The 12488-nt window shown below is 38.3% G+C and overlaps 2 protein-coding genes across 2 annotated transcripts in view; one reads left to right on the top strand and one right to left on the bottom strand.

The window, feature by feature from the left end:
• Nucleotides 1-9140, bottom strand: part of LOC111865564 (tRNA (adenine(58)-N(1))-methyltransferase catalytic subunit TRMT61A) — a 220908-nt gene extending 211768 nt beyond the window's left edge. The window contains exons 1-2 of the mRNA XM_023853712.2: nucleotides 8667-9140; nucleotides 4426-4698 (exon numbers count right to left, since the gene is read on the bottom strand). Coding sequence (XP_023709480.1) covers nucleotides 4426-4698; nucleotides 8667-9021 — 628 coding nt within the window. The 5' untranslated portion in view covers nucleotides 9022-9140. The remainder of the gene's footprint in view (nucleotides 1-4425; nucleotides 4699-8666) is intronic.
• Nucleotides 9141-9249: 109 nt separating this feature from the next.
• LOC111865565 (peptidyl-prolyl cis-trans isomerase FKBP2) overlaps nucleotides 9250-12488 on the top strand; it is a 4964-nt gene continuing 1725 nt past the window's right edge. The window contains exons 1-2 of the mRNA XM_023853713.2: nucleotides 9250-9487; nucleotides 9658-9770. Of these exons, the coding sequence (XP_023709481.1) occupies nucleotides 9296-9487; nucleotides 9658-9770 (305 nt within the window). The 5' untranslated portion in view covers nucleotides 9250-9295. The remainder of the gene's footprint in view (nucleotides 9488-9657; nucleotides 9771-12488) is intronic.

Here is a 12488-nt window from a genome sequence, read left to right as displayed (position 1 = left end):
GCGCTATCCACCTCCATCATCGATAACAGAACTTGCCATGTTTTTCAGGAAGAATGGTACAAGATTCCCTTGCAAATCATATAGGACCTCTATTTATCCATTCCAAGGAGAATGCAAGCAGTTCTGCAAGCCAGAGGTTGTCCTACACCATATTAGTCATGGTAATGTGTTTTTTGTTGGGTGTTTCCCTATTTTCGTCCATCCCCTGTATATTCCACATAGGCCTATCTATTCATATGTATGAGTATATGGCATAAGGCTACTCCTCTTAATAATAAACATCAGAAGAGAATAGCAAGCAATTGGTTTTTTCATTCTGTGAAATTCTCATGGCACACTCTGTTTGGGCTTCTGTGGGAACCAGTCTCACTACTGTGGGAACATCCTACATTATCACGCATTTCTGCAACGCTCGCTCTTCACATCACCATCACGCGCGCTAACCAATCAGATTGCTTCAAACGTTCGCATTTATACAGCGCCTCCTGCTAACCCGCATCTACATCGTTACACGTGCTAGCCAATCAATTCTTCCTCCTCAATTTCAAGTTTCACTCCGCCCACCAATCAGTGTATAAAAAGGGGCAGCTCCAACGCCAAATGATCAGTCGATCATCAGTCTACGATCAAGCCACACCAAGCAACATCAGCCGGCAGCCTTCGTCGCCAGCGCTTGGTCTTTGGAGGCATCAGCAGGCTGCGCCAGGCACGACTGCCTCGGCACTCCAGCTCTCTCACACCCGACTCACTGGGGCACCTCGCCTGGACTCGTCGGTGGTCGTGTCCCTGTCTGACCCACTGGGCATCTGGCATAGCCACTGCCTCATCACTCCTACGACAGCACTCAACGACAAGCCTTTCACCAGCAGCCTACGACTGCCCTGCGTTAGCCACGCAACTCCAACTCACCTGCCGCACAGCAACCAAGCAACCTCCAGCAACAGCCACACTGCGGCCAGTCCACTCACCGCAACTAGCCTCTCTCCCTACTGGCGCGCGCCGCGCTACCTCACCGGTCAAGCATCTCATCAACCACGATCCTTTTCAGGACCAACAAACTGTTCCAAAGAAGTGGGTTGTCATCGGAGTAATGACAAAACTACATAAGACCTCACACTACCAACAGTGCTCCTAGGCACAGAACCAAACTATTCTGCTCATACAGCTGATATCGGCAAACACCTGCTGAAACCTACAGCCTGATTTATTCGAGCAGAGGTAGACTAAAGATATTGCAATTTATGTTTGATAAACATAACCCTTAGTTAAGTCATACAAATAGTAGACTACACTGAGGCCAGGGAAAGAGATCCCATGAATTGTGGGGATGATGCTACTTGGCACTTCCACTCCATTGCCTGTATATCCCCTTCCAGACCAAATCAGTTGTATGTCAGCCAATCCAAAGCACATGTCATTAGCAATGTTTATCATGTGACCGTTGCTGCCAACATTTGTGTTATCAGAATGGCTACAGTACTTGAGGGGATAGGGAAATATACTGGAGGGAGATGTGGAGGGGGTAGAATCATGAGACTTATATCCATGGCCTAGATACAGTATGGGTAGTAGTACAGCATCTAGTAAGGTGAAGTCAAAGGAAAGTGTCATGCAGAATGACGCTGGTACATTTATTTACAAGTACTCTCCAAAATCATTATCTTACTGTGCCACCAGCATATTCATAATGCGTGCAGAAACAGTTTCATACATACAGTTACTCTTATATATGAATTTTTTGTATACTAACTCATTGGTGTATAAAAGGATGAGCTTTTAAAGCTGTATGTTATGCAGACATTTGTTAATTTCTCTTCAATACTGTCCCAATAAATTCTTGAACCACCACCACGAGGACACCTTAAGCATTATGTGTTAGTCAACTGCTGTTATTTCATATTATTTCAATTTCAAAAGTTTTATGGTGGTTAATATCAATTTTAAAACCCTGGTCTCTTGTGCACTCACTCCTGACTGATTCTCAAAGAGAATATTCAAGTATGACACCAATTTCATCTAATTTCTCTTTAGTAAGTTCTTGGCATTTTGTTCAGTTCTCTTTGATCCAGTGAAAATCCTACACATCTTCATTTATTTACAGTTAGAACTAGAACATGTATTCGATAAATTCCCTAAATACCATATGAAAATTTTGTTAGGAGACTTCAATGCCAAAGTAGGTAGGGAAGACATTTTCAAACCAACAATTGGGAATAGTGTTTACATGAAATTAGTAATGATAATGGAGTCAGAAGAGTAAACTCTGCCACATCCAAAAATCTTATTGTCAAAAGTACAATGTTACCACATTGTAACATTCATAAATTTACTTGGACATCTTTTGATGGGAATTTGTGGGGGCACTATGCTATAAGCCAGAAGGTCGCAGGTTCGACACCCAATGAGGTGGATTTTTTCAATTTACCCAATTCCTCCATCCGCACCATGGGCCTAGGGTCAACTCAGCCTCTAACAGAAATAAGTACCAGGAATCTTCCAGGGAGAAAAGAGCAGCCGGCGAATTAGGTTGACAACTTTACTGCCACCTGTGAGCTGACTGTCTAGAGAAAATGTGGGAGCCTCGACGTTTCACAACCCTATGGGCCTTCATGGCCTGTTAGAGGGATAGCTTTATCTTTTAGCTTTACCAGAATCTGTTCCTCACTTATTTATTTTGAACAGAATTTATGCAGGCAATGTGTACAAAAGATTATACATGAAGTAACGTGGCTGACTGATTTAAATATAGTAGCAAAAGCTTGACATTATGGTCATCCAGCACATGATGATTAAGCTTGTTCACATCAGCTGCTCAACAATTTCCTGGGGTGATATTGAAGAGAAACTGTAATATGTATATGCTCATCTGTCCAGTCCACTAATAGCCTCAATCTGTGCAGCAAGGGGCATCTCCTCTTACTGAGTAGCTGAAGGGTTTCTGGAAAGCTCTCAAGACAGCTGCATTATAGCTGAAGAAGGCAAATTCATTATTTAAGACAAACCTAACAGAGTGGATGTCACTGTACCTTAAATTATGACCATCACTGATTTGTTTGGGTCCCTCATCTGTAATTCAACCTTCCTGCAGTCCTATACTTTATACAAGAACAATATTTTGCTTAATAGTGCCTTGTGATAGTTCATAAAGTAGGCACCCAAATGACAGAATCCTGATTTCCTACTTATTATGATTTTTTTTTTCAGAGAGGTTATTTGCCAGCTCCATTTCAAACAGGAATACTTCTACATGACAGTGTCCTGTCACTTGTGTCAGGTGATTCCGATTCAGTAAATAGTACACAGTATACATATTGTATGTATGTGTATTTATTGCAGGATAGCGTAGTCAGTACAGCGACTGGCTATGGGCTGGACAACTGAGGGGTTGGAGTTCGAGTCTCAGTATAGTACAGTCTCCACTGCGTCCAGACTAGCTCTGGGGCCCAACCAGCCTCCTATCCGATGGATACCAGGAGCTCTTTCCCTGGAGTTAAAGCAGCAGGAGAGTGAAGCTGACAACTCACCTCCGACTAGTGACAAGGTCAAGAAAATGTGGATCTATACATCCACTCCCGCATATGCCTTAATGGCGTAGTGTTTAATTAGTTGAGCACAAGGACAACTTTGCCTTTACCTATATATTTACTTCAATGAACAATATACCTTTATAATAAATGCCTAGTTTTTTATCAAGACTTACACACCACTTGCTTCCAGACCTGAATGGTTCTTATTTGGTCACCAGCCAAGATGTGTTGCCAAGTCATATCTACCCATTAATGAATTAAATATATTCAATTTAAATATTATAATTCAGGATTACATACTTAATTTAAATCATCATGTTGAAAGGATGAAACTTGAACACATTCCAAAATAGTTAATGGACTATACACCTAACAAACAAGATCCATAGGATGCCTGAAATTATGCTGGAAGGATGAATCTACTGTACAGATGAATGGAACAGATCAGACGATCCAAATCTTGATGTTCACGTTACAATGACGACTTACACACTATGTGGCACTAGCAGTTGATGCTGACAAGCTCTCAGAAGTTATGACTGAAGAGAAAATATTTTGAGAAACCGCAAAAACGCCAAATTCAATAGACAACAACACAGAACAAGGATAGTGACTGGCCATCAAAAGATCAGTAAGGGATGGTGGACAGGGTTGGATGGCAACATACATATGACTTTGTGTGCTTTAGTTGTAGTAAAATTTTATTATGTATACCAAGAAGAGATGTTAGGTTTATCAATTTGTAAAGTGAAAACTATTAATTCGAAGTTCATAATATCACAAATTACTGTACACATGCAACCATAACATATTAGCACTGACCTCATGTGGTAGCCATTCTACACAGTCCACTTTCATTTGACTAGCCCTTATGTCAACTATCAATGGATCAGCTTACCCAAATCCTTGATAGAAGCAGCAGCATGGGGCACAGCTTCCCATGGATGTGGAAGATCGAGAAACACTGCATCGGCCTTGCCGTTCAGTTCAGTTCCAAAACCATCTTGACACACATCTCGTTTTTCCACACTCACAAATTGTCCAATACCGTGAGCTTCAAATTCTTCACGAGCAACTGACACACGATATTCATGGAAATCAAACGTATATAGATGTCCTTGTGGCTTGATACAGCGAATAAGTGCATGTGACAAGGAGCCACTTCCAGTACCTGTACAGAAGAATGTCGTATCAATGTTCTTCAGATTCTCAAATTTCTTCTTTTTAAGTTGGTAATTGATGATGCTGTCAAGATTAAGACAATACAGTGTCATATGATAGGATGATTAATGAATGTGGAGCACTTGGTTGAATGTGAATTTGCAGGGAAAACCGAAGTACTGGCAGAAATACTACCCTAATGCCATCTTGTTCACCATAGATCCCACATGACCAGACCTGGAATTAAACCCAGGACACTGCAGTGGAAAACGGTGACTAACCGCCTGACTATGGCACAACCCTTTCAGATTTTTTAAGCTGTGACATTATGCAGCTTTAATTATGATATGAAAATTACAAATCAACAGTACGAGTATGCCACATTAACCAACAGAGCAACCTGTGGTTCAGTGGTAAAAGTTGGTGGTTCTCAATTTATTTTATGTTGTACATGTTTATAATTTCACACGACCACATATACAGGAATACCTGTACAGACATTTACTGTTTCTTCCAATTCCTAGAAAATAAACTATAAAATAGTACTCAAAGTAACTTAGGCTCCTTCCATTGGAATCTCTCTCAACTCATAATTCATCCTATTGGCTCTCATTCACCATTATACACTGCCTGCAGATGGATGGAGGCATAAAGGATAGTTGGGCGGAGGACAGATATATGCATTCCATGAATCTTGATGTTCAGTGTGTGAAATAATATCAGTGTACAGTACACAGTGTAACATGTTGCGCAACGGAGAACCCCTCCCTACCCAGCAGCAACATGGCAACTCAGGCCACAGGCGCAGGGCGGTAACGTAGTGCACCCTCCCACCCCTCCGCGGTGACGTAACGCGCAACGCTACGTACCCGTAATCAACCTCCTACTGTGACGTGGCACTCAACAGGCACCACTGCTGCTATATAAGGGAACTGCACAGCAACTATGAGCGAGTTCTAATGTGGCTACCGCAGAGTTGTACTGTGACAGTCGCTGAGTGTGTTATCAACAGTTCTCCAGTCAGCCGACTACAGTTGGAGTATAGCAGCCGTCGCGGGAAGAAGATCCAGACGTGTGTGTGATTGTGTAATTGGGAGCGTGTGACACAGTGATACATAGCTCCCCTACTGTAAACGTGTAGACTACTGAACACAGAGTGAGCTGATTTGCGCATAGGGTTATAAAGTGTGAAACCCCTCAACTGTGTGATAATTAATTGTAGCCGTTATTTGTAGATTGTTCAATAAACCAATTAATGATCTCTACGGCGTCTTCAGTAACGAAACACGTTAAACTGGTGTCAGAAGTGGGATTTGGACTTACACACGTGACCAATGAGATTCGAACTCAAAACACGTGACAGTTTGGTGTCAGAATTTTTATGAGCTTAAACAGAGTGAGTCCTCGAGCTACCTCCGAGTTAGTTCCGAGTTAGCCAGCAACTAGTCAGTTGTCTTGTGGCATTTGGAGTGTACTATTTGTGATACTGCAGATAGCAGTAATCGTAAACCTGTAATTTGGGTGATTGTAAGTGCGAATGTGAAATAAAATTCGCTATATAAAATACGGCGTGAAGTTATTTGTCGCGNGGGCCCAGAGAGAAGCTGCCGAGAAAAGGGCTGACAACAGGTGGAAAGCCTGGCGAGGAAAGATGGCCGCCATGCGAGAAGAGCTGGTCGCAGAAACGGAAGCCACCAGAGAAGAAACAAGAGCTATCCAAGAAAGGATGGAAGCCACTCGAACAGAAACAAAGACAATAGCCTGCCAAGAGTTGGAGGCACATCTATTAGAAGAAAAGCCGGACCCAGTGGACAAGAAACCTGAGGCGGAACAACAAGAAGAGCTCCCTGTAGACGACGTCGCAGTGATACCGGTCAGTGAACCTGCAGATGAATTTATGCCGATTATAAAATGCCTAAAATACAATATGCCTGACAACACATATCCTACGCTACAATACATCGTAATACTCCTTAGGGTATGGTCATACATAAATATATAATTATTTATATACACACTGTACATGTTCATATACTTGTTCAGACACTACTAAATTGCTTCACATAACAACATACTGCTAGTAGCAATACAGCAGTAAACAACTCACAGAGCAATGCACAAAAGTACACATACAGAACTACACAAGGATTTATGATTTAATCAAAAAAGCAGAAAGTTGGAATCAGAAATAATTCTTGGATTAACTTTTTGTTTTTAAGGAGGGAGTGCTGTAAGTATTTATATCTGCATAAAAGACTCTCAGTTTTGACAGATTATGTCTGCAATTAATCTCTGAAGATCAAGATGAATGCTATGTCTGTGGAGATCATGTTTCTGTCTTATATTTTAATCTTATGGACCTCCGAGTATATTTGAAACATTTCTGTCAATCATAAATATTATTATAATTAATAAGCACTCACTGGCAAATAAGTATTTACATGATTCTCTTGTCTGAGCTCTTGCCATGATACTGACAGCTTTCTTTTACAAGAGGAATATGTCACTACAATAAACTTCAGTAATATTAATGGCTATGGTAGCAAAGATATGATTTGATATTCCTATAGGATGACTTTTATAAGGTTCTGCAACTATGACATCAGTATTATCATCAGAGATAACACACAGGAACTCTGTTTATGTTAGGTGGTTGGTTTTTAATATACAAGAGAAACAGTATAGCAGAACTGGTGTACATCCTCATGAAGTTGGACCGTAACTAGTTCAGGCAGTCACAGCCTTGGCTCAGACCCAGGTCAGGTCATGTGCCATTTTTGGTGGGCAAGGTGGTTTTGGGAAGATTTACTCTGAGTACTTAGATTTCCCTATCATTTCTCATTTCGTCAACTACTCCACTTCAGTACTCATATTATTGTTAAATATTCAACCAGTTAGCTAATTCATTAAGCAAATTATGAAATAATGGTTGTAAGAATAACATACATTAGTCAGAATATATATGGCCTTATTCAATCTACTTAATTCAATTATTGAGTTCTGCCACATACTCATATTGCCTGTAGCATTTCTAAACAAATATTTACAGCTGTGATGAATCTGAAAATAGGAACCAAAAGAAGAAATATACTTTGAACTGGAAGTAAAGCAATATCCACTTATGAAATATTATAAAAAGTAAACAAATCATTTGATTATATAATAATATAATAAAGGTATGCATCAATTGTTAGTTTCACTGATACTGACACACACCATAAAAAATAATTCACTGCATTTTAAGTAAAATTAAAAATGGAGGGATGAAATATTTAAAGACAAGCAGCATGACAGTGAGTTTTCTAGACAGAACTTTTGTCAAGCAAAACTTATCCACAACAGGTCAGCTTGACCTGGCAAGAAAGAATCCATGCATTAGCAGATGCTCTAAAAAATCTCACTGTATATGTTTAGTGACTAACCCATAATGAATTTAAAATTGTTTAGCACTGCAAATATAATTCAGGAAAATGAAACTGAGTGGCCATAACATATTTCAAGAATGGGTCCAAAGACAATAGTACACCATATCATTTTATAAACCAATCTGATGCAAAAATATGAATTACGTACACAGAAATGTTGCCTTCATGATATAAAAATTATCTTTGTCATATTAAGTAGCATGTCGTGTTGGTGGTGGTGGTGGTGATGATGATGATGAGGAGGAGGAGGAGGAGAATATCAAAATGTATATTTGTATTCATACAGAGCTTAATTTCCTAACATGTCCTTATTGTCTACAAATCCAACCATCATTAACACATACTAAACATAACTAGGAAACAGATTAATAAAATAAATTGCGTATATACTATCGTCACTGATCCAAATGTTATCACAACTGTCAGGAATGATTAGATACAGTGGCCATTTTGAAATCCAGAAGTAAACTTGTAACCTGTGTTCTTCAACCAAATATCAACATAACCCATCATCCATCCACACTCATTTATATAAAATAATTATATTACACACCAGATTCAACAACCACACTTCCAGGTTTTATTTCTAATTGAAAAATGATCATGCTAATGTCTGGAGTATATATGATTTGTGTTCGATGTGGTAAAGTCAGAGTCCATAGTTCAGGTGTGGGATGTAAGACATACGCCCACCCTCTTGACAAAGCCACTTTAGTACCAAACTTCTTTCCCACAAGGGACTGAACCTTCAGGGCACCGTAAGTCGTCTGGAAAACATTGTCAACCCATTCATCTTTCCTGTTTTTTATTTTAGGTTGAACTTGAATAGCATGCATGCTATTAACACTCAGATAAAGAATAACAGTATCTCCTTGGTCTATGGTGTCCTTAAATTTGTCAAAACTCATTGTAGACTCGCGATGTCGAAGAATCAAAGGTACTCAGACTAACGACAGTATTTTACGAGAAGTGCTCACGAAGACCTTAACACCACTTTGTTTACACACTAAACCGGTCACCACGTGCTTTCCACTTTACGCATGCGCTAGTGCAGCCCGCTTGTCAACTGGAGAGAAGTACATTCTGAAAATCAAGATGAAAGAGTGGAATGATATTGTGCTGTGGTTACAAGTGGTTAAAATCGAAGCTCACACGCCATAAAGGCCATAAAGCAACGTCAATATGCACGCTTGTAAGTTGCTGGGTTTTATTGCGTGCCTGTTTTTGGTTGTTTTAAGTAATTTTGATTTGACTTTGGGTGATGATGATAAAAGTGCCAATACAAAGAAAAAACTTCAAATTGGTGTTAAAAAGAGAGTCGATAACTGTCAAGTGAAATCGAAAAAAGGTGACTTTCTTCATATGCATTACAAGGTAAGGTGAAATCTGTATTCTATGCGGTTTCAAATGCGGTAAGTTACGATTTGTGTGCAATGAAAAACCAGTTTGTTACTTGTAGAATTGCATGGCATAGTTAATATTTACATTCGCAAGGAAAGCAGAGCAATGTGATCCAAAAAAAAAATGTGAATGTTAACTAATAGGGCACTCTGGAAGATGGCACCGAATTCGACAGCAGTTATAACAGAGGGGAACCACTGACATTCACCCTTGGATCTGGTCAGGTTATCAAAGGCTGGGACCAGGGACTCATGGGGTGAGTAAAGCCAGTAGCCACTCATTACATAAATATGTAGTACATTTTGTATATGTTTTCGGCAGACCTTAAGATCACGGTGTTGCGTGTGTATTACATATGCAACAATTCATTATCACAAGGAATTTTCCCGCTGTTTAAAAAATGTGAGAAATCAGATATTTCCAATTATTGGCCTATATCACTCTTAACTTCGTTCTCTAAGGTATTAGAAAAAGCTATGAGCATTCAACTGATTGAGCACTTAAATAACAATAACATTTTAGTAGAAGAACAGTTTGGTTTTAGAACAAAATCTTCAACAGATGAGGCTATATACAAGTTAGTGAATGAAGTCTACAAGACCTTAAACAGCAAAAACTTAATAGACATTTTTTGTGACCTCAAAGAGGCCTTCGACTGTGTTAATCATGAGGTTCTCTTGTCGAAATTGGAGTTCTGTGGGATAAAAGGTAAAGCTAAACTATGGCTTGAATCATATTTCAGAAATAGATATCAAAGGGTTTTAATTACAAATATAAATCTTGATCTCAATTAATTTTTGACATGGGGCAGAATTAAACATGGTGTCCCACAGGGTTCAATTCTGGGCCCGATATTTCTCATTTATATAAACGATTTACCCAAAACTATAATGATAAAACTGTACCTATATTATTTGCAGACTATACTAGTTTGTTAGTTAAAAGTTCAAACTATAATGATCTCTGTGTAAATATAACAATGCTTTTCACAGTATAGATGAATGGTTCAAAGTAAACCAACTTTCTATAAATTTTAACAAAACCCACTACATTCAACTTACAGCTAGAAATAATAATCCTAAATCTGAAATAAAAGTTATATATGATAAAAAACGAATTACATCTATATCCAATATTAAGATTCTTAGAATATTCATTGATGATGTAATGAGCTGGCAGTACCACATTGACTATATTAGTTCAAAACTAAGTGCAGTCTGCTACATAATAAGATCGCTTAAACCATACACGTCCATAAATACTTTAAAAATGGTTTATCACTCTTATTTTAATTCTATTATAAATTATGGTTTACCCTTTTGGGGTAACTCACCCCAAAGTATAAACATATTTAGAATGCAAAAGAATATAATTTGAATTATGATGGGATGCAGAAGGAGAGATTCGTGCAGAAACTTATTTCGAAAATTAAAAATCTTGCCTCTGGCATGTCAGTACATACTATCTCTTATGCTCTTTGTGATAAAAAACAGAAACAAATTCATAGTAAATTTAGAGATTCATAGAAAAAATACCAGACAGTAAAATAATCTCCATCAACCTCTTGTAAATTTGAGTAAATACCAAAAGGGAGTTTATTGTTTAGGAACAAAGGTCTATGATAATCTACCACAACATGTTAAGGATATATTGAGTGACACTAAGAGTTCTGAGGTACAGTCAAAATAATTTTTATAGTTACATTCGTTTTATTCATTACAGGAATATTTTAGTTATAAATCTTTTTAAAATTCAAGAATCTGTCTTACTTTACAATTTTAAGAAGACAAAATTGTCAGCCTGTGTTCTAGTTTTTAGTTACTTATTTCAGATATACACAATTTTTATATCACTGTATACTAGTCTTTATTTAAATTTACTATACTATTAATTTATGTGTATGTTATACAGTGCTCATTAATGACATTGTGTTTCAATTATTGAATTTTTTAATTAATAGACTTGTATAAAACTGTACAAATTGTATAAGGTTTGCCATTACTTTTACTATTAAAATTAACTTATTTAGTATGTTGTATAGGGGGCACGCGGTAGCGTAGTTGGTTGAGGCACTATGCTACAAGCCAGAAGGTCACAGGTTCAAGTCCCGATGAGGTCATTGAATTTTTCAGTTGACCTAATCCTTCCAGCCGCACTGTGGCCCTGGGGTCGACTCAACCTCTAACAGAAATGAGTACCAGGAAATAATTAAATAATTTTCCTGGGGAGTAAAGTGCGGCCAGTGAGTAAGGCTGAGAACCTTGCCGCCATCTTTGAGCCGATTGTCTAGATCAAGGGTCTCCAAACTACGGCCCATGGGTCACATCCGGCCCGCAAAAGAATTGTGCAGAAATATGCCAATTGAACTAATTTTCCAATGAGTACTGGTAAAAAAATACTTGTTCATAGATTTAAAATTCATTAATTAAGATTGTGTTTAAAATATATTGATATTCCATATTATGTTAATATTAATATTATTCACAATTTTACTAATTCTGGACTGTATACTGTGCAGTATTTCTTCGTACTTGTTCATCCTCGATCGGCAGTTTCGCTTCGTGGCAATGTAGGTAGCGCGAGCAGTTCGTNTGTATAAGGTTTGCCATTACTTTTACTATTAAAATTAACTTATTTAGTATGTTGTATATGTTTATCAGTATTTTATTACAAACGTGAATGCTATTGGATGACAACTGTAATTCTTAGTTGTGACTGTAACAAGGACGATCGCCACATCCGCATGAGAATATACTCTCAGCAGGATTTATGGAAGGTGAATAAATGANACGTACTTTGTATTTTGTTTATGAAATCCTGTGCTTTCAATAAAACTCATATACCTATATACATATACCTCATATACATTTCTCATTTTATCCGGCCCATTGAAAGCGNATTGTCTAGATCAAGGGTCTCCAAACTACGGCCCACGGGTCACATCCGGCCCGCGAAAGAATTGTGCAGAAATGCG

The sequence above is a fragment of the Cryptotermes secundus genome, unplaced genomic scaffold (genome assembly GCF_002891405.2).
Source record: "Cryptotermes secundus unplaced genomic scaffold, Csec_1.0 scaffold836, whole genome shotgun sequence".
NCBI lineage: Eukaryota > Metazoa > Arthropoda > Insecta > Blattodea > Kalotermitidae > Cryptotermes > Cryptotermes secundus.
The sequence above is the reverse complement of the archived record's forward strand: the minus strand, read 5'-3'. Positions and strand labels throughout refer to the sequence as shown.